The following is a 23090-nucleotide window of genomic DNA, read 5'->3' as shown; positions in this document are numbered from 1 at the left end:
ACCCAGCTAACTTTTGTATTTTTAGTACAGACGGGGTTTCACCATGTTGGCCAGGCTGGTCTCCATCTCTTGACCTCCTAATCCACCCACCTCATCCTCCCAAAGTGCTGGAATTGCAGGCGTGAACCACTGCACCCAGCCGAGATAAGCCTCTTTCTAGGCACTAGAGACACAACACTAGACAAGAAAAAGTCCTGGCCCATGTGGGATTTACGGTCTGACAGCTCCAACCATCATGGAATTCCAGTTTGAACCTAAAGGGTTAATGCCAGATGACACGGGGCAAGGGACCTCTCCAAGTTCGGGCTGCAGAGAGATGCCAAGTACATCCTCTTTAGCTGAGAGAAGTTGTTGCACATATCACTGCCCTGTGTGTGTGTCATAAAGTTGACCTAATCAGTGATTTTCACGTGGGCAAATAAAGCCCAACTGTGCAAAGGGTTCAGCAGTCACATGGAGACCGAGTGCCTACCACAGTGAATGTACTAAGTCCAGAAAAAGGGCTGCAGACAATCATGTGGTGACCTGAAACAGAACTCATGTGATTTACATTCCCTACAGTTCATGGGCTGATACCAAAGTTCATGTGAAATAAATGAGACTCCAAGAGTGCAGAGTCACCATGAGTTAATCTAGTCTGACAACATCCTGAAACAGCCAGAACAGTAATATGTCATGTATGCACTGTAAAAACTGTTCCCCAATTGTGGACAGAAAAACACACTAACAAATGGGTATTGTTTTTGTTATGTTTTTCATTATTTATCCCATCAAATAGAAAGCCTGGCAGCGAAAGGAAGTGTGAGAATAAAAATGCACTGAGAATGGATCACGCTTCCCTTCGATTCCCATCTATCCAGTACTTAGCTCCTGCCTCTAGTACCTTGTTGAGCATCAGCTGTCTCTATCAGGCTTGATAGCAGGGATCTGAATGACTGACTCTTGTATTCTTGCAAATCCTTGCACAGTTCTTTGGTAATGATAGCCCCCTAACCCCCCCCCCCCCCCCACCACCAACAATGAATGATTCTTGAGTTGAAATTTCAGAAAAGAGGAAAAGCATACATCAGTGTGAAATATGACTAGGGTAATTTCCAAAACTCATTAGGCCATGTAATTCTATTTTACCAGTAAATCTGAACTTCCTGCTTCACATCCCAAATGCCCTATCTCCTGCTTCCTAAGAGCCCATGAATCACGAGATTAGGAAGAGGGAGCCCACCTCCACAGTGGGTGTTGGATATGGAAAGTCTCCCCCGACTAGGTTCCCAGACATCCTAGGTATCCTTGGGGCACTGATTTTCTTTCTTTTCTTTTCTTTTCTTTTTTTTTTTTTTTTTTTTAGGAGGGAATCTTGCTCTGCTGCCCAGGCTGGAGTGCAGCGGTGTGATCTCAGCTCACTACAACCTTTGCCTCCCAGGTTCAAGAGATTCTTCTGCTTCAGCCTCCTGAGTAGCTGGGATTACAGGCACTCGCCACTATGCCCGGCTAATTTGTTTTTGTATTTTTAGTAGAGATGCGGTTCCACCATGTTGGCCAGGCTGGTCTTGAACTCCTGACCTCAAGTGATCTGCCTGCCTCTGCCTCCCAAAGTGCTGGGATTACAGGTGTGAGCCACCGTGCCTGGCCAAGCATCCTGATTTTCATAAAGTCTTGGCTCACTTTCAGCCAAGGGCTTTCTACAAAAGAGACAAAGTAAAACCTGCAGGGCAATAAGTTGTCACCACCAGTAAACATTTATTAAGCATCCACTGCCTGTGGGGAACACCTGTAACAACAAACTTGCCCCGAGACTTGAAGACATCCCTATGTCATAGCCGCAGGTAAGAGAGTAAATGTTGCAGCACCTCCATGCTGTCCATAAGTACATCTTCAAATCCCTCTCATCTTTCCATGCAGGTGGTGGTGGTCAAGGCTCACCTGTGCCCATTTGGTTCTGTACATTGCTCACTAGAGGCATCACTGACAGAGTATGAAGCAGCTTCCCAATTAGCCTGATCGTAATCACCTGTGTTGCCTGATTACCATACAAATTCCCCGACCTCATCCCAGACCTACTGAATCAAAATCTCTAGGAGTAGAGTTTGGGAATTTGTATCGCTGATAAAGCCCCCAGGTGATTCCTATCCTCTGGCAGGTGTGGGAGACACGAGCATTAAGGCACCCCAGCAACAGGCTCCATCCTCTGCCTAACATCAGCAAGCTCAGGAGAGGCTTGGTCCCAGGGACCTTGCTCCATTATGTACCCCAAGACACTGTCCCTAAACCATGCACAGAGCAGACTCAGGCCTGTCTCACACACTGGCAAAGCCGCTACCCCCCAGCTCAAACCAGGTAGTCAGGCTTAGGAAACCACCCTGCCTGCTGGTAATTAGCCATGTGACGTTAGAGAAGCAACTGTGGCTGTTTGGAATATGACTGTTCTGGAAGGACTTTTCTCCTCTTTTTCACTACCACACTCCCTCGAATGACTCACAGATCTCCACTTCCTGTTTTGGAGGCGCTGGCCGGCATATAGCCACAAAGGTAAGCTGTCATTTGTCTTTTCTTTTTGCATTATGTCATTATTTGACATAAATATCACATTTGTTCTTGCAAATGCTCTCAGGAAGTGACCTCACAACTTCTGTTCTCTTTATAATGACAGAATTACAATGCCTTCTGGTAATTTGTCAGGAATCAGAACAATTTTTACAATGTCCATCCCTGGAGAGATCTTTGCACATTTACTGAATTTAAATGAATATAAAAGCAGGAAAACCCTAAGTTTTATTATAAATGGATATACAGATAATATCACCAGACTTTCTTTTTTGTAATTTTATAACATCTCACTTTTTTTTTTAACCTTGATTTTACTGAAGGGTCAGGAGAGACAAAGGCAAGGTTGGTGAGGCCATGTACATTTTCAGCTCCTTGACCTGGTGCTGTGAGCAAGCTGTTCATCTCTCCACTCCAACCTCAATCTTCCTCTCTAAAAAAGGGACTGATGCTACTTTCCTAATTCTGCCGTGACCTTTGCAAATAAAACATTTAACTGAACACAGTGTAGTCCTCCAACTGAGGTAAATCAATTCCATCCTAATGCCATCTGGAATCCCAGAAGCAGTCATTAATTACATAGTGTCTTGCCCATAACTCAATGCAAGAAAAGACAGAAAGATTTACCTAAATGATCTTTTCAGACACCACTGCACACCCCGCAAGATCAACCTTACATACAGGGCAACATATTCTGCCTTTGAGAAATGAAATGATGCCCCTGACCCCCCATCCATAAAGGATATACTATGAGACATGAGTGCAAAGGACAGTCCTGACATGTCCTAAGCATGCAACCCATGCTTGCCCAGCGACCAAAGGAATGGATTTAATTTCTTGAGCTAAACCGCCCAAATGCTTGTATATATGGTCCTTTAGCAGTCTCTCTATGTGGCCAGGGGCGGTGGCTCACACCTGTAGTCCTAGCACTTTGGGAAGTCGAGGTGGGTGGATCACCTGAGGTCAGGAGTTCGAGACCAGCCTGGCCAACATGGCAAAACCATGTCTCTACTGAAAATACAAAAATTATCCAGGCGTGGTGGCGCATGCCTGTAATCCCAGCTACTCAGGAGGCAGAGGAAGGAGAATCACTTGAACTCAGGAGGTGGAGATTGCAGTGAGCTGAGATCGCAACACTGTATTCCAGCCTGAGTGACGAGAGTAAGACTCCATCTCAAAGGAAAAAAAAAAAGAAATCTCTCTCTCCATTAGAAAGGATGCTGGTTGGGATTAAACGCCACTCTGTACCCAAGAAAACAAAAGAGGCCCCAGCTGCACTGTTCTAACAACCCAAGTACAGCCACCAACACAGAAGTCTTCTCCTCACCAAAATCAAAGTTTCCAAATCACTCCGTGGAGATCACTGGGCAACCGTGGAGAAAGGACAGCTACTGACCTGATTGGTCCATTTTTCTCCTTGGCTTTCCTCAGTCTGAGGCGTGGTAGGGGTCCTCCGTGCACCGTAAAAAATTCTACTTCTGGCAGGGGAGGCTCTGAAAACATGTTGAAAAGAAGAAAAGGGGTGTGATTGGAACAAGTAAAAAGCAGGACAAAAGAGGTCCTCGTGAGGGCTATTAAAAGGAAAGTTTTAATTTCAGAAGCAAGGAGCCTAGTCTGTACATGCCACAATGTGGATGACCATGCTAAGTGAAATGCCCCAGGCACAAAAGGACAGATTCTGTACCATTCCACTTAGATGAAAAATCTAACATAGACAAATTCACAGAGAAAGAAGAGGTTGCTGGGGGTGGAAGGGGCATGTAGGGAATGGGTCATATGTAGGGAATTGCTTAATGGTCACAGAGGTTCTCCTTGGGGTGATGAAAAAATCTTGGAAATACACAGTGGTGATGGTTGCACAACATGCCAATAAACTGTGTGCTTCAAGATGTTAAAATGGCACATTTTATGTGATGTGTATTTTGCCACAATAAAAAAAAGTGATGAGTATACTGTGGTACTGGCAGAGGATAGATGTGGTGGGCATTACAGTTTGCTTGATGGGTAGATTCCTACTTGGCAGAGAAGACCACCACATCAGCCTTCTATATCCTTTATAATCACAGAGCTCTCTGTCCTTACTTTCACGCCTCCAGCAACAAGATTTCCCAAATAGGTTTTCCATCAGGAGGAAACTACACTGACTGGCTGAGACCAGCGTTCTTGCACCTCACTGGTAGTTAGTCACAGTGTAAATGTGCTAACTGCCATTCTGCCTTGTGGGTAACATGCTAAGTAAGACATACTGGGCACTAATCATTCACACTAGAGATGTTCTACATATGCCTCATCTTACTTAATCTCAACAGGGCTACCAAGTGGATGATGTTTATAGAAGCAGTCATTTGCTCCCTCTCTTGGGGTTCCTACCCATGCAAGGTAGGAACTTCTTCCCTCCCCAAAGTATTAGGAAAAGAGCTTCCACCTGGCCTTCTATCCATCCCTGTGATTTGTGAAACAGCTAGCTCCCATGTGGCCCCATCCTTATTTTTTTCTTTTTCTTTTTTTTTTTTTCTTTTTTTTGTGAGGTGGGGGCTGCCTGAAGGCAGAACAGGTGATTTCCCACCTCCTAGTCCCACTGTCCATCTCTAGGCAAACCTGAGTCGAGGTAAGCCTGAAGCCTGGTCTACATTTGCCCTATAGCCAGGGTTCCCAACCCCAGGTGGTGGACCAGTACCAGTCTGCGGTCTGTTAAGAACCAGGCCACGCAGCAGGAGGTGAGCAGCAGGTGGACAAGCATTCCCGCCTGAGCTCCACCTCCTGTCAGATCAGTGGCAGCATTAGTTTCTCATAAGAGCATGAACCCTATTGTGAACTGTGCATACAAGGTATCTAGGTTGCGCACTTCTTATGAGAATCTAATGCCTGATGATCTGAGGTGGAACAATTTTATTCCAAAGCCATCCCCCTACCCACCGCAGTCCGTGGAAAAATTGTCTCTGATGAAACCAGTCCCTGGTGCCAACAAAGTTGGGGACCACTGCACTATAGCTTCAACTTCCCCACGAGTGGGGCACAAAGTGTAGGTGTGGGAGGAAGTTCAAGAAGCTTCATTTTGGCCAGGGTCAGTGGCTCACGTCTGTAATCTCAGCACTTTGGGAGGCCAAGACAGACAGATCACCTGAGGCCAGGAGTTTGAGACCAGCCTTGCCAACACGGTGAGACCCTGTCTCTATTAAAGATGCAAAAATTAGCTGGGCATGATGGCGCACGCCTGTAATCCCAGCTATTCGGGAGGCAGAAGCAGAAGAATCACTTGAACTGGGCAGGCAGAGGTTGCAGTGAGCCGAGATCATGCCACTGCACTCCAGCCTGGGTGACAGAGTGAGACTCTGTCTCAAAAAAAAAAAAAAAACAAAAGAAGCCTCAGACCCAAACCAGTTTTACCAGCAATAAAACTGATTACTTTGATCCCTCTCTAACCTTTATGTATCTTCTTCAATTTCCCTAAACTCAGAGGTGGAACAAGTACAGTTATTATCTTAGAAAAACTCATTTTATAGATGAGGAAATTAATACATGAGAGATTGTTACTTGTCCAAAGGCCACACAATTAGCAAGTAGTAGAGTCAGAAGTTGAACTCATGCTCTGCTACACACCTCTCTCATTCACCTTGGAGTATCTTGAAGATTTGGTTCTACCAATTGATCTGGCAAATTTCCATTAGCTTTGAGTGAATTAACAAACTCTACTTTAAAAACACTGGCCAGGGACAGTGGCTCATGCCTGTAATCCCAGCACTTTGGGAGGCAGAGGTGGGCAGATCACTTGAGGTCAGGAGTTCGAGACTAGCCTGGGCAACATGGTGAAATCCTGTCTCTATTAAAAAACACGAAAATTAGCCAGGCATGGTGGCACACCCCTGTAATCCCAGCTACTTGGGAGTCTGAGGCAGGAGGACCGCTTGAAGCTGGGAGCGGAGGTTGAAGTGAGCCGAGATCGTGCCACTGCACTCCAGCCTGGACAAAAAAGCGAGACTCTATCTCAAAAAATAAAAAAAACATCGAATACCCAAAGATTTTACAAACCCATCAACTCCAAGAAAATGATCCACTTGCCACAATTACTGCAGAGTTAGAGGTCTACCCAGTGTGGCTCACATCAGAGAAGCTAGACTACAGTTAAACTGCAGAGATAGTATGATGTAGTGGGTAGGAACACAGGATTTGGGTTGCTATCCTGGTTCTATCACTTACAGCTCCAGCAGCCTCATCTGTTAAATAGGGGTAAAAGCAACTTCTACTTCTGAGGGAATTAATGAGCCAATTAATAATGATTAACAATAATAGTTAATGAGTCAACACAAGTAAAGGGAATAAAACAATGCCTGGAACACAGCAGCCCTCAGCGCCCGTTGGCACCTCAAGTGTATAATATCACTTGAGCTACTAGTTGCCAATTCTATGCTAGGAACTTTGCCTCTGCTGTTTCAACAAGTCCTCACAGCAGCTCTGCATGACAATCATCTCTATCTTATCAGCCAGGAAATCAAGGCTCAGGCCAGCTGAGTCACACCACTAGAAGACGGCCAGCCAGCCGAGCCAAGTGTGGGACTCAGGGTAATTTGACTCCAAAGTCTCCTTTGCTACATTGCCAGGCTATGACAATGCTTGTGTTCACTTTGCCTAAGATTAAACCATGACCTAGAAGGAGAAACCTGGAATTACAAATCCCTGAGGAATGAGAGACCTCTGTGCCATCCCCAGCCTGAGACCATAAGGAACAGAGCTTGGGGGTCCTGGGGGTGTCAAACAACAAATATCTCTTAATTAGCAGGTTCAAAGGGAAGGGATGAATAGAAAAGAAAAAACTCAGAAATGACCCCAGGAGGGAGGTCATAGGGACAGGTTTAGCTCCTTCCCAACCTGAGCACACAGGAAATGCCATTCAGGGGACTGTGACTTGTGATATAGAAAAAGGGTTCCTCACAGGACAGAGGGTGGCAACAGAAGCCAGGCAAAAGAGGCAGTGTCCCTAAGTCAGGGCTGGAGAGGCATTCTGCCGAATGAACAGGGGCTTGAAAGAAAACAAACCTGGAAGAGACCACGGAAAGCTGCAACCCTGTAATTGCGAAACTCCCAAAGATGGGACACCCTGTGCCTGAGATTCTCCGAGTTCGTACACGTTGTCTTTTCCTATGCTACATACTTTATATGTATGTGCTCAGCATCCCTTTTTCTGTGGAGAGCGGCCCTTCTCCTTCCCACATGGTTCTTATGGGGCCAGCATTCCCAGTACTCCAAAACCCCACTGACCCAGGGCCCAGGGATCATGGATTGCCATTCCCCAGTCAGAAGATGGCTCAAAAAGAGCAATCTGTTTAACTGTAGGAGATTGGAGGCTTTTTGTTCTTGTTATTTATTTGTTTTGTTGTTGTTGTTGTTGTTGTTTTTGAGATGGAGTCTTGCTCTGTCACTCAGGCTGGAGTACGGTGGCACAATCTTGGCTCACTGCAATCTCTGCCTCCCAGGTTCAAGCGATTCTCCTACCTCAACCTCCTGAGTAGCTGGGATTACAGGCAAGCGCCACCACGCTCAGCTAATTTTTGTACTTTTAGTAGAGATGGGGTTTCACCATGCAGGCCAGACTGATCTCAAACTCCTGACCTCAGGTGATCTACCCAAAGTGCTGGGATTACAGGCATGAGCCACCATGCCAGGCCTAGAAGATTGGAGGGTTTTATTCTTCTTCTTAGATTGTAGCTGTAAGTACCAGGTAGGCCAACAGTACAATGTCCATCCTTCAAAGTCTGGCTGGAAGAGTTTGGCAGAAAGAGGGACTCATGGCTGGAAGAGCAATGGGGCTGTGGTGACATCACATGTGGCTAGAGCTTGCTGTCTCCAAGCGAGATCCATCCTTGGCCTTCCCAGTTCTGTGATCCCACAAATTCCACCTGCTTAAGCTGGGTGGAGTTGGGTTTCCGTCCCTTGCAACCAAAAGAGCCCTGACTACAGAATGCATCCAGCGCCTTGGTATTCTGTGGAAGGGCAGAACCCCCAGCTGTGTACTGGCAGGAATTCTGGTGCTAGGCCAAGTGGACACAGTAGGGAAGCGGTCCTTATGCATTTGTGTAAGAAGAATTGCTGTGAATTCCAGGCACATCCTAAACCACTTGAGTGGTGGAGACGTGAGGACAGCAGGACGAACTGCCTTAAGAACTCCCTTTAGACCCTGGACTAAACCACCCCTCCTTCAAAGTCTATCACTGCATCAGCTCAGTAGGGCAAGGGAGGAAGGGCATGATGGAAGGAAAGAGAAGGATATATTAAAAATACATGTATGAATGCCTCCCCCCATCCCCCACCCTAGCCCTAAACCCTGCCACTATGAACTAAAGGACTCTGAGGCCAAAATAGATTCTCAAGACTGTATTTACCAGATTAGAAAATAGTTTTGGGGTAGAAACGCTCAATCTCAAATTATAATAAATAAAAACTTAGACCTGCCTGGACCTTTACAGTTGTTAAAGCACTACCATATATATTATTCATATATCTGCATTCAACAAACACCCATTAGCCACCTCTGCCCAGGCTCTGTGCTAGGCTGGGGGAGACAAGCATGGAAGACATGGTTTCTGCTTTCTGGGAGCTTGGAGTGTAATCATGAAGACAGTTTTGTAAAGGTAGCGGTCAGAGCTGTGATGGAGTTATACACAGAGTGCTGTGGATGTGAGGAGCAACATCCAGCTGAAGGCAGGGAGCTGAGCCTATCAAACACGGAAATAGACATCTGCAGAGGCATGAGGTGGCGGCAGGGAGGGACAGAACTACACGGAGTCCCTGGCTGAAAGGTTGAGGTCTGGCAGAGTAGAAGTAGGTGGTCAAGTTAGAGGGGTAGGTGTGGGTCAGATCTGAGAGATCTGAGGTTCTGAAAGTAATGAGAAGCCGTTTAAAGATTTTTAACAGGCTGGGTGCAGTGGCTCATGCCTGTAATCCGAGCACTCTGGGAGGTTGAGGCAGGCAGGTTGTTTGAGGCCAAGAGTTCAAGATCGGCTTGGGCAACATTATGAAACCTTGCCACTACAAAAAATTTTTAAAATTAGCCAGGCACAGTGGTGTGCACCTGTGATCCCAGCTACTTAGGAGGCCGAGATGGGAGGATTACTTGAGCCTGGGAGGCGGAGGTTGCAGTGAGCCAAGATTGCACCACTTCACTCCAGCCTGGGCAACAGCTAGACCCTGTCTCAAAAAAAAAAAAATTTTTTTAGCAGATCTGCACAAAAATACAATTTAGAGAGCTGATCGAAGGATGAACAGAAAAAGGCCAAAAACACAGGTTGTCCAATAATCTAGGTGGGAAGTGCTTGAGGTCTGCTGCAAGTGAGAGCACAGAGAATGGAGAAGAGGGGACAAATGGAAGCCTTGCTCAGGGGAGAGACGGCAGGAATCTGGCAACCAAGTCAGTGGTGACGTCATTTACCAAGTCTTGGGGAAGACGAGAAGCAGCTCACTTCTAGGTCTGTTCAGGCTGAAGTGTGTAAGGAATCCTCCAGCAGGCTGTTAGAACCATAGGTCTGAAGTCTAGGAGCAAACCCCATGGTGGAGATACAGAGGCAGCTCACGGGGAGGAGTGAACCTGGCCACCAAGGAGACGGTGTATCTGAGGAGAGATGGGGGCCAAGGGTGGACCACCGAGAAACCCAGGCTTTAAGACCAGGTGGAAGAGTAAGAGAACTTTGTGGCCTTTATGAAACAGTGTTAAGTCTAGAATTTCTCCCAGGGTCTCTTAGACACTGCAACATAGATCCTGTCTTTCCTAAACCTGTGGGATTGCCAGGTGCCCCAGGAGGTCACCTGGAAAAGCCTCTGCTTAGAGTCTAGGCCTCACATCACTCATTTGTTGAAATGAAGATCTGTGCTATTTTCAAGAGCAGTCCAGAGAGAGAGTCCTTAGGATACAGTTGAGAAGACAACAGCTGGATTCCTGTGGCAGTGATGGAGGAGAGAGGAAAAGCCCCCACATGTCCCCTGGGAACGTACCCCTTCCCTTTGAGATCTAACTGCCCTCAGGCCCTTTGCTATCACTGAAATGCCCTTTCACTTGTGATGTTTTGTTGTCACAGTAAAATTAACGTTTTTTATTACGTATTTCCACTTCTCAGCCCAGGTGGAGATTAACTGGTTACTCTTTTCTGTGTCACAACTCCACGCAGTCCCCCGCCCGCCCACCCCGCCTACACCGGCTCTTTTAAGTTACTCCTCTTTGTTCTTCTCCAAGAGTATTAATTCTAGTTCCTCTAATCTCTTGGCTAACATTTTAAAACCACCCAGGAGCAGCAGAACAAAGTGCTCACTGAGCTCAGAAGAGGCCACTGCAGACAGAGCAGGAAAGCCATCCCCCTGCTTGGTCCAGGTGACGTTGCTCGTTCCCAATCTAGGGTCACAGCTTTCAAGGCACCACGGTCATCTGGTTCAATCAACATGTGACTTTGAGACCATTTTCTGCTCTGTTTGCCTAAGGCCTCCCCACCTTATATTTTATTTTTTGTTTTCTGTTTTTGTTTTTGCTTTTTGAGACTGAGTTTAGCTCTTGTCGCCCAGGCTGGAGTGCAACGGTGCGATCTCAGCTCACTACAGCCTCCGCCTCCCAGGCTCAAGCAATTCTCCTGCCACAGCCTCCCGAGTAGCTGGGATTACAGGCATGTACCACCACACCCGGTCAATTTTTGTATTTTTAGTAGAGACAGGGTTTCACCATGTTGGCCAGGCTGGTCCCAAACTCCTGACCTCAGGTGATTCCACCTGCCTCGGCCTCCCAAAGTGCTGGGATTATAGGCATGAGCCACCATGCCCAGCCCCTGCCTTATATTTTAAACAGTCTACTTTTTCTCTCTAACATACAAGCCTAAGTCTCATCAGGCTGGTTCTCGGTCACATTTTAAGGCGAAACAAACTTGACTTTCAGCTGAATTTTCCAAGGTGCTCTTCCTTGTCTCCCAAACTGATGTCCTGGGCAGACGTGCTCTCCTTTCCATCAGCCTCGTTACTGATTTAAACTGAATTAGACCCGAGGCAAGAAACGGGTCCTGCCTGTGCTGGAAAGTACAGCTCTTTCACCCTGGGTGTGCGAGATGGGAGAGGAACCAGAACAGAGACCTTCATTACCATTCTTGGATGTCAGGAATATCCATCCTCTGCTAGAAGCAAATGACAAAAGAAATTCCCACATAGGGGGAAATGTGGGGAAAAGTAATGAAGGAGAATTTACTCTGCAAAAAAAAAAAAAATTAAATGTATCATAAAATTACAACAATTGAAATAGTAAAGTACACGCACAGGACAGATAAAGCAGTCTAGACAGTCTAGAAATAGACCCAAAGAAATGTACCAGGTGGCGTGGATGGTCAGTATTTCCAAAGGTGATAGGGAACTGACTTACAGCTGGGGAGAAAAATTATCATGTAAATTTAGCCTTATATCAGACATCAGAATGAATTCCAAATGAACCTAAGTGGTTTTTTGGAGGGGTTTTTGTGTTTCGCTGTTTTTTTTTTTTTTTTTTTTTAGAAAAGTGGTCTCACTGTGTCACCCAGGCTGGAGTGCACTGCCATGATCATAGTTCCCTGCAGCCTTGAACTCCTGGACTCAAGCAGTCCTCTCTCCTCAGCCTCCCAGAGCGCTGGACTTACAGGAATGAGCCACTGTGCCCAGCCGGAACCTAAATTTTAAGTGCAAAAAAGCAGGTCAGGTACAATGACTCCCACCTATAATCCTAGCTTTTTGGGAGGCCTAGGCAAAAATGATTGCTTGGGCCCAGGAGTTTGAGACCAGTCTGGGCAACATACTAAGACTTCATCTTTACAAAAAGTAAAAAATTAGCAGGGTGTGATGGTATGTACCTGTAGTCTTGGCTACTTGGGAGGCTGAGGCAGGAGGACTGCTTGAGCCCAGGAGTTTGAGGATGCAGTAAGCTATGATTGATTGTGCCACAGCACTCCAGCCTGGGTGATAGAGTAAAACCACCATGTCTTAAAAAAATTTTTTTAATAAAAATAAAGAGAACAAATAAAATAAATGCAAAAAGAAAAACTAGTAAGAAGGATAAGAAAATATTAGAGAATAAGAATTAATTTGATTTCAGAGTGAGAAAGGCTTTTCTTGTCATGACCAGAGGCAGAAACTATAAAGGCATCAATAGAATTGATTACATAAAAATTTTAAATGTTTAAATGTCAAAAAATATTGAAAAGGCCTGGCACAGTGGCTCATGCCTGTAATCCTGGCACTTTGGGAGGCCAAGGTAGGTGGATCATCTGAGGTCAGGAGTTTGAGACCAGCCTGGCCAACATGGTGAAACCCCACTTCTACTAAAAATACAAAAATTAGCCAGGCGTGGTGGCACATGCCTGTAGTCCCAGCTACTTGGGAGGCTGAGGCAGAAGGATAGCTTGAACCCAGGAGGCAGAGGTTGCAGTGAGCCGAGATCGGCCACTGCACTCCAGCCAGGGCAACATAATGAAACTCAGGCTCAAAAAAAAAATTGAAAAGAAAATAAAAGAGGAAATAGCCTTGGAGTAGGAATTTGTAATATTTATCAAAAGATTAATATCACTAATGAAGGTAAACTATTAAATCAACCAAAGAAAAAGAGTAGTGTAAGTACAAATGTGTTAAAATTTCTCCATGTAAAACCCATGAAAATGAACAAAAAGAACCAAAAATGGAAGAAAATTTTATCTGCATCAAAACTCAGCAACATATCCAACTTCGTACTACAAACTTCAAGTAAACACAAACAATTGAATTAAAATACAACTCCACTGCCCAAAAACCCAGTACAATGCTACTTTTCTGAATTTTCTATAATAAAAAGTAGGTAGAAAAATAAACACACCATGATGGTTCTTTTCTAATCCTCAGGCACCTCTCCAGATATATCATCCCATCCAAAGCATGGTAAATTAAAATTGGAGGCAACAGAAAAAATAGTAGCTTCCACCACAAGTCATCAGCTAGACAGATCTTCTCTATCAATAAAGTTATGAGACTTGACCTCCCAAGGAGAAGAAACCAATTTCTTTTCATCTGTACATCCTCAGTAGGCAGCACAAGTCTTTGTGCATAACCAATCGAAAAATATTTGCTAGTGGCTTCTCAAGACATCTCTTTTTTCTTTCTTTCTTTTCTTTTTTTCCTTTTTTTTTTTTTTTTTTTTTTTTTGAGACAGAGTCTTGCTCTGTTGTCTAGGCTGGATTGCAGTGGGACAATCTCGGCTCACTGCAACCTCTACCTCCTGGCTTCAGGAGATTCTCCTGCCTCAGCCTCCCAGGTAGGTGGGATTACAAGCACCCACCACCACATCCAGCTAATTTTTGTATTTTTAGTAGAGACTAGGTTTCACCATGTTGGCCAGGCTGGTCTCGAACTCACCCACCTCAGCTTCCAAAAGTGCTGGGATGGGATTACAGGCATGAGCCACCGCACCTGGCCAACCCATCTCATTTTTAACAAATACAAGTAAATAAATAAATATTTGCTAAATTAAATGGTTACATCTCGGCATCCCCCTCCCCTACTCCCAACACACACAGAAACTCTGGTTTCCAGGCTTCTGATCTAAGAAAACCTTCTCATGTACATTTTATAAAAGCCAATATTGGCCGGGATTCAGGTGCTGGTAGCAAGAGGGTCTGGGAGACACCCATCCCCACACAGCCATTTACGTGCGGACTTGGGGTTTGTTTTGAAGCTAGAAAGCAGTTGGGAGATTTCTGGGAATGAGAGAAATAGGTGGACCGTGGAAGCATGGAAGGGCAAACGTGCCTTTCCTTGCCTGACCTAATGTTAGGGTTCCAGATATCAAAAGAGCCTGTGTCCATGGAAGACTTGGAAAGGAAAACAGCTGGCATGAAGGCCAGTCCCTCTGCTGACCTGTGGTGCAGCTTCAGTCCTCTGGGAGCCAGGGAGCCACCCAGGGATAAGTGTGGCACCCTGGAACCAGCCAGGGGAGATGCATTTCTCACTGAGGACAAGAGTATCGCATGAAAGAGCAGTCTCGGTAAAAGAAACCAAGAGACCTGGTCCTGCACAGTCTTCCCTGAGGATATCCCATCGTGGAGGGCAGTGTCAGAGGCAGGGACAGGGACGATCAGGGCAGTCCTGGCAGGACCTCTCTGATAAAGTGCCAATCTGATAAATGCCTGGGACGCACCTGTGTTTTCCATTGTTTTCCTAGCCATCTGAAAAAGTACTTTCCTTTTTCTTGTTATGAATACAATGAGAGACGGGAACTTTCTCAAAGAAGTTGCCAGCCTTGGTACTGAAGACATGGGAATAAATAATTTCCTTTTCATCTTTTCTTCCCTTTGCTCCTCCAGCATGCTTGGTTCCATAATAAACATTCCATCTCAAATGATCACCACGTTGTATAAGACAAGTGGTCTGGTTTATCTCCACATTTATGTATGTATTGGCTTTCTCACGCTCACTCTTTCTCTCTCTTCCCCTCCCCCCCCACCACCCCCATCATCCTCTCTCTTCTCTCTCTGGTTTCCTCTTTTTCTCTCTCTCCCTATAAGAAAATGTTGCCTACAAGCTTTTAGACTTAGCAAGAAAATAGCATACTCAGCTGGGCAGTGGCTCATGCCTGCAATCCCAGCACTTTGAGAGGCTAAGGCGGGCAGATCACTTGAGGTCAGGAGTTTGAGACCAGCCTGGACAACATGCCAAAACCTCATCTCTACTAAAAATATATTTTTAAAATTAGACGGGCCTGGTGGTGCGTGCCTGTAATCCCTGCTACTTGGGAGGTTGAGGCATGAGAATCGCTTGAACCTGGGAGATGGAGGTTGCAGTGAGCCGAGATCATACCACTGTGTGAGCAACAGAGCAAGCCTAGGCAACAGAGCCTGGGCAACAGAGAAAGACTCTGTCTCAAAAAAACAAAGGAAAAGGGAAAGGAAGGGAAGGAAGCCAGTGCAGTGGCTCACACCTGTGATCCCAGCACTTTGGGAGGCCAAGGTGGGTGGATCACTTAAGGCCAGGAGTTCAAGATCAGCCTGGTCAACATGGTGAAACCCCATCTCTACTAAATATACAAAATTAGCCAGGCGTGGTGGCACACACCTGTAATCCCAGCTACTTGGGAGGCTGAGACATAAGAATCACTTGAACTCAGGAGGTGGAAGTTGCAGTGAGCCGAGATCACGCCACTGCACTCCAGCCCGGGCAACAAAGCGAAATTCTGTCTCAAAAAAAAAAAAAGGATGAAACTTTGTTCCTCGCCCTGTCCTAAAGGGGATATGTGCTGTGGGGGAAGAATTCCGTTCAATGTGCCATCTGCAGCCTATCAGCCAAGAGTCAGAAACACCATGAGGCCACAGCTCCATCTCACCCACCCCCTCGCCAGCCCCTGCTTTCCTGCATTCACCGAAACACTTGCTTCTGTCCCTCAACATTCCTAGAACCTTCACTGTCCTCTGAGGTCAGCAATGTATTTAAAGCACTTGTTTACATCCTGTTCCCATCAGTAAGATTTAATGTAAGATACTCAGAAGGGAAATTCCACTCTCTTTCCTTCTGGGAAATGAGCAGCTACATTGTCCAGACCCAAATCCTTAGCCTAACATTTCTGCCAAAATTCAAAAGTTCATGATTTTACCGAAATAAGGCCACACACATCTTAGGCAACCACGAGTATCTCTTCACATCAATAAGTAAGCTTTTCTTTTTTCCTCCTTGTATAAAAGAAAGGGGTTGGTTTTTTTTTTTTTTTAACTCTTTCATAAGATCTAAGCAACTTGATTTTTTTTGTGCTTTTTTAAAATTACAAATCCTTTAACATGGGTAGAGTTGGAAAATAGTCATCTCAATGAACATTAAACAGCTCAACAATGTCCCCTGGTGGCCATGAGCACAGAGAGAGGGAACTTGAGCCACTAAAGCTCTATTCAGCCTACAAAACAAGGTAGGAGTAAGTGTCTCATCAAAATGAAACTCCCTCCCCTTAACTCAAAAAAATATGCAATGGCCCTTCAAACCAGAAAAGCACAGCATCCAAACATGATAAAGACCACAGAGTAGGAAATGGAGATGGAATCGCTATTCATTTTAATAAGTCACCACAGAAAGAAATGCCCAAACTGAATACCACTTGTCTCTCCAGCCCAAAATGTGGGGAATTCTTTTTGGTAGCAAGATTTCATTGCCTAACCAGACATCTCCTCAATACCAATACGACCCACTGGCTGTTATTTTAAAATTTTGGGCTGTTATGCTATCTATCAGTACCAATCTTACTCGCTGAGGATTTAATGTAAAACATACAGACAAAAATCACTGTCTTCAAGAAGCTCCTATTTTAGTGGGAGAGAAAGAAAATAAACAAACAAAAAAAAGTTTTTCAGAAAACAAGCTCTAGGCTGGGCACAGAGACTCGTGCCTATAATCTCAACACTTTGGGAGGCGAGATGGGAGGATCACTTGAGGCCAGAAGTTCAAGACCAGCCTAGGCAACATAGGGAGACCCTTATTGCTACAGAAAAAAAAAAAAAAAAAACCCTTTTGTAACTAACTAGGCATGGTTACATGCGCCTGTACTCCCAGCTACTCAGGAGGCTGAGGCAGAAGGATTGCTACAGCCCAAGGGCTCAAGGCTGCAGTGAGTTATGATTGCACCACTGCACTCCAGCCTGGGTGACAGAGTGAGACCCTATCTTTAAAAACTAATAATTCATATTTTTTATTAATATGAAGCTCTATGAAGAAATTTAAGCAGGGCAAGTAGATACAGAGTAATAGCGTGGAGGCTGGCGATGGCAGTTGAGCAGGCACCTGAACAACTGTGGAGAAGCCATATGTTGACAGTGTCCCGGGAAGTATGAACTGCAGATGGAAAAGTCTGGAGGCTGGAAAAACTTTGACCCATTTAAGGAACTGCAAGAAGGTCAGGGAGAAGCAAGAGGTTGCTGTCTTGGATTAGGGTAGTTGTGGAAAAGGCACAGGTGGGGAGAAGTGGTTGAATTCAGAATATATTTCAGACAGTAAGCCAACAGGGCTTGTTGACAGATGAGAAATTTGGGGATAGCATAGAACTAGTTGGGACTTGGTTTTGGCCTAAACAATTGGGTGAATAGGAATGCCAATAACAGACGGAGAATAACTGGTCAGAGACAGAGAAGCCTGGGAGGAAATAGATTTGGGGATAAGGGCAGAGGTGAGAAATCACAAGTTCCATTTGATTTGCCTATTCGATGTTCAATAGGACATGTGTAGAAGATGGGTGGATATATGAGTCTGGTGCTCAAAGGAGAGGCTGGGACTAGAAATTGGTCTTTGGAAATCCTCTGCATATAGGTAATATTTACAGCCATGAGATGGGTTGAGATTACCTAAGCAGAAAAGGTAGATAATGAAGAAAAGGAGGCTGAAGAGGGGTCATAAAAGAAGATGGAGCTAGCAAAGAAGACTGAGAGGGGACAGCAAGGCAGAAGGAACCAAAACCAAGGGAGAGGGGTTTTCGAGGGAGGGAGTGTCAACGCTATGGAGAAAATCAGATAAGAACAAAACTGGCCATTGGATTTGGCAAGACGGCAATGAAACGAAGAGCCTTTCAGTAAAGCAATGAAGACGTATGTTTCCTATGTGGGATGAGTGAAAGCAGGAAAAGAAGGCAGGGATGTAGAGCCTACAGAACAGCCATTTCTTTCAAGGAGTTTTCATAGAAAGGGGCAGAAAGAAGGCAAAGTAGCTGAAGACAAATACGGGCTAAAAGAAGGTCTGTTCATTTTTTCTTTCTTTTCATTAATAAGGGAGACATGCTAGGTAATGCTGAGGATAATTCTGTATTGAGGGGAAGTGCTGATCAGGGCAGAAGGGATGGGATCTGATGCACAAGTTGAGGGGATGGCAGCCTTACACGGGAGCAGGGACAGGCGGGGGAGGCAGAACAGGGGATGCAGGGAGGAACAGCAGGGCTGAGTGTGGGAAGTCCTCACCTGACTACTTCTAATTTCTCAGTGAAATAAGGATCAAGAAACTAATACACTTAGTATTTGCTCAGAGCATGTATGAAGGGGGGGTCACAGATGTGAAGAGGGAGGATAAAATGAGTGGAAAGTGAATTTAGTGGGGCCCTATAGCAAGAAGACTGCAATCATTGTCCCCTGATAGTAATCTACCTTTTTTTTTTTTTTTTTTTTGAGATGGAGTTTTGCTCTTGTTGCCTAGGCTGGAGTGCGATCTCGGCTCACCACAATCTCCACCTCCCAGGCTCAAGCAATTCTCCAGCCTCAGCCTTCCGAGTAGCTGGGATTACAGGCACCTGACATCACGCCCAGCTAATTTTTGTATTTTTTAGTAGAGACGGGGTTTCACCATGTCGGCCAGGCTGGTCTCAAACTCCTAACCTCATGTGATCCACCCTCCTCAGCTTCCCAAAGTGCTGGGATTACAGGTGTGAGCCACTGCGTCTCTCAAAGCACTTGCAACAGGATGCCAACTAAATATTACTGAGAAAGAAACAGCCACAAGCGTCTTTTGTTTAAGTATGAAGTATTTTAAATGTTTTAAATATCCAGAAGGTATATAACCAACACCATGGACACAGCACTCACATTTCATCAGTGCTACATTTTGTTTCAGGTATCTTCCCCTCCCCTGCCCCGTAGACCTCCCCTGTGGTTATCAGGTATCTTTTTAAGAATAAAATGTAACAGGCTGGATGCAGTGGATCACGCCAGTAATCCCAGCACTTTGGGAGGCCAAGGCAGGCAGGTTGCTTGAGCCCAGGAGTTCGAGACCAGCCTGGGCAACATAGTGAAACCCGTCTCTACAAAAAATACAGAAATTAGCCAGGCATGATGGTGTATACACCTATAATCCCAGCTACTCAAGAGGCTGAGGCGGGAGGATCATTTAAGCCCAGGTCAAGGCTGCAGTGAGCCATGATCGTGCCTCTGCACCCCAGCCTGGGAGACAGCAAGACCCTGCCTCAAAAAAAGAAAAAATAATAAAACAGTCACAGTCACAGTTGTAAGCGACTTAAGGCACCTCTCCAATTCCATGTCCTTCCTCCTCTCCCTGTTAAAGTTCATTATATAATGATAAAAAGCAACAGTGTTCCTCTTTATCAGGACCTGTGAACAATTCTGTGGTAACTTTGTTAATCCAAATGCTGTTATTCAAGATTTACCTGTTATCTGGGTTGTCAGTGAGATGACCACAGGAAGTTCCGAAGACAGAGCCCGGAGACTGACATTGTAGTCAGTACCCGGATGCAGGTCCAAGCATACCTCGGGATCTCGGCTGCTGCTACTGATATTAAAGGTCATTTCCTGGGCAAACTCCTTCTGATACCATCTCTGGCCCCAAATGTGGAACTGAAACATAAAAAAGCTCACTGGGTGAAAGCTTAAAAGGCTTTAGATGTCTTGAAACCACCCCCTTTTCTTTCTTTCTTTTCTTTTCTTTTTCTTTTTAAGATGGGGGCCTCACTCTGTCACCCACGCTGGAGTACAGTGGCACCATCTCGGCTCACTGCAGCCTCAACCTCCCAGGCTCAAGTGATCCTCCCTCCTCAGCCTCCCACGTAGCTGGGACCACAGATGCATGCCACCACATCCAGCTAATTTTTGTATGTTTTGTAAAGACAGGGTTTCGCCATGTTGCCCAGCCTGGTCTCAAACTCCTGAGCTCAAGTGATCTGCCCACCTCGAATCCCAAAGTGCTGGGATTACAGGCGTGAGCCACCATGCCCAACCCCTTTCTGTTTTCATAAGCTTTCTTCCTCTTTCTCTCTCTCTCTAGACTCTAATGTTTCTTCAAAAGGTGAAATGCAGCAGTAAGCAAATATTAGAGTTGCAATACTATAAATATTGTACTTAAAATATTATTCATATAATAAATATATTTTTAAATAAAAACACACAAAAGGCTGAGGTCCCAATACTGGCAACTTTCTCCTTCTTGTTGTCACACATACAGTGCACACACCCAACAAGAAAGTCTGTTGGCAAAACGGCAGGAGCGAGGACAAGAACATTTTCCTAGAAAGAATATTAGGAATCCAAACTAAGCAGGACCTGAATTAGGATACTCGTAGCTGGTCTGGTAGAACCTGAGAAGGGTTTTTCTCCTCTGCCTCCCCACTTCTGGTGACCCTACCCTTTCCTTTACCACCCTGACACTTTGGCCAAGAGACACCCTTTTGTTCTTACTTAATTTCTTGTAGTAGAAGCTCATGCCAGTCTTTCCCCCCCGCCCTCCTTTTTTTTTTTTTTGAGACGGAGTCTCGTTCTGTCACCCAGGCTGGAATGAAATGGCACAATCTCGGCTCACTGCAACCTCTGTCTCCCGGGTTCAAGCAATTTTCCTGTCTCAGCCCTGCAAGTAGCTGGGATTACAGGCCCGTGCACTGTGCCTGGCTAATTTTTGTATTTTTAGTAGAGACAGGGTTTCACCATGTTGGCCAGGCTGGTCTCAAACTCCCGACCTCAAGTGATCCACCCGCCTCAACCTCCCAAAGTGCTGGGATTATAGGCGTGAGCCACTGTGCCCAGCCAGTCCTTCCCTTTCTTACTCACGACCACATCGAGCCTCAAAAGTTCCCCTTGGCTCTCTAGGCAACACATCCAGAGCCTGGTCAGAGACACTGATAAGGACACAGACACACATGATACGCCACAGGACTCCTTCCATGGACACTGCCTGAGCATCAACAGCACCAATATAGGAGCACAAAGAAATTCTCGGCCAGGCGTGGTGGCTCATGCCAGAAATTCCAACACTTGGAGGCTGAGGCAGGAAAACTGATTGAGGCCAGGGCTTTGAAACCAGCCTGAGAAATATAATGATACCGTGTCTCTACAAAAAAATTAAAAACTTAGCCAGGCGTGGTGGTGCACACCTGTAGTTCCAGCTACTCAGGAGACGGAGGCAGGAGGATCACTTGAACCCAGGAGTTCAAAGCTGCAGTGAATTATGATCATGCCACCGCACCCCAGTGTGAGTGACAAAGCGAGACCCTGTCTCTAAAAAAATGAGAACACATGGACACAAAGAGGGGAACAACGGACACAAAGAGGGGAACTCCGGGGCCTACTTGAGGGTGAAGGGTGGAAGGAGATAGAGGATCAGAGATAGAGGATCAGAGAAAAATACCTATTGGGCACTATGCTTATTACCTGGGTGACAAAACAATCTATACACCAAACCTCCGTGAAACCTTAGGCCAGGCTTGGTGGCCCCCACACAGTATACCTATATAATAAAACTGTACCCATATTGCTGAACCTAAAAGTTATATAATTTTAAAAAATAAAAATAAATTCAAATGTTGAAAACGAAAAAGAAAAGAAGAAATTCTCGTGGCTGTCTCATCTCTCCCCAAGGTTTCTTTTTTTTTTGAGACAAAGTCTTGCTCCATCACCCAGGCTGGGGTTCAGTGGCACAATCATGGCTAACGGCAACCTCCACCTCTCGGGTTCAAGCGATTCTCCTGCCTCAGCCTCCTGAGTAGCTGGGATTACAGTCATGCGCCACTACACTCGGCTAAGTTTTATATTTTTTGTAGAGACTGAGTTTCACCATGTTGACCAGGTTGGTCTTGAACTCCTGGCCTCAAGTGATCCACCTGCCTCGGCCTCTCAAAGTGCTGGGATTACAAGTGTGAGCCACTGCGCCCAGCCAAAAGTTTCTGTCTTTAAATATGCAGAAGTGGCCATCTTCTTGCTTCTGGATGCAATTACCACAGTAAATCGTCTATTGATAATGATAGTTATAGAAGTAGATTTTTAGGCTTGTGAGTATTTTTAAGCCTCCCACATAAGACAACCATCTATAAATACAGTAACTTTCAGTCACTTACTAAATACATCTCCTCCATATCAGCTGTCTTGATGCTTCTCCATCTCAAGCAGGTTTCATTAAATCCTGAAATGTTACTGATGGTCTGTTTTACTGCAACGGAAAAGAAACGAGAAATCAATTTACACTCTATAGAAAAAATACTACCTTTTAACTGAGCCATTTTCTGAGGATAAGTGTTAGCATAAGATGAGTTCAACAGTATTTTACTTTAGAAATTAGTTGTAGCAGTCTCAAAGAAATGCCACTTTTATATTTAGGTAAACTCAGTCTTGATGAAAGATTTCAGATTCAAAGATACCTAATCGGAGGACCCCTCTTAAGAATTATTTTGAGTGGGCCTGGCGCAGTGGCTCGGGCCTGTTATCCCAGCACTTTGGGAGGCTGAGGCAGGCAGATCGCTTGAGACCAGGAGTTCGAGACCAGCCTGGCCAACATAACAAAACAAACCCCTTCTCTACTAAAAATACAACAATTAGCTGGGCGTGGTGGTGTGTGCCTGTAGTCCCAGATACTTGGGAGACTGAAGAATTGCTCAAACCTGGGAGGCAGAGGTTGCAGTGAGCAGAGATAGTGCCACTGCACTCCAACCTGGGTGACAGAGTGAGAATCTGTCTCAAAAAAAGAAGAAAAAGGAAAAAAAATTATTTGAGTTTATTTACTGCAAACTTCCTTGGCTTACTAAGCTAAAATTGTAACTCTTTGTCCTGGACCTTGTATATCCTCATTTATACAAATAAGCG

The 23090-nt window shown here is 45.3% G+C and overlaps 1 protein-coding gene across 6 annotated transcripts in view; it reads right to left on the bottom strand.

Moving 5' to 3' along the window:
• The window catches only part of SUSD1 (sushi domain containing 1), a 136038-nt gene that overhangs the window by 17253 nt on the left and 95695 nt on the right, over nt 1-23090 (bottom strand). For 5 of the 6 annotated variants that reach the window (XM_023201859.3, XM_023201842.3, XM_023201845.3 and 2 more), the window contains 3 exons: nt 22349-22440; nt 19676-19862; nt 3938-4034 (listed from right to left, as the gene is read on the bottom strand). In XM_023201859.3, the coding sequence (XP_023057627.2) occupies nt 3938-4034; nt 19676-19862; nt 22349-22440 (376 nt within the window). The remainder of the gene's footprint in view (nt 1-3937; nt 4035-19675; nt 19863-22348; nt 22441-23090) is intronic. The other variant, XM_023201849.3, reaches the window with a different exon arrangement.

This window comes from Piliocolobus tephrosceles, chromosome 14 (genome assembly GCF_002776525.5).
Source record: "Piliocolobus tephrosceles isolate RC106 chromosome 14, ASM277652v3, whole genome shotgun sequence".
Taxonomy (NCBI): domain Eukaryota; kingdom Metazoa; phylum Chordata; class Mammalia; order Primates; family Cercopithecidae; genus Piliocolobus; species Piliocolobus tephrosceles.
The sequence above is the reverse complement of the archived record's forward strand: the minus strand, read 5'-3'. Positions and strand labels throughout refer to the sequence as shown.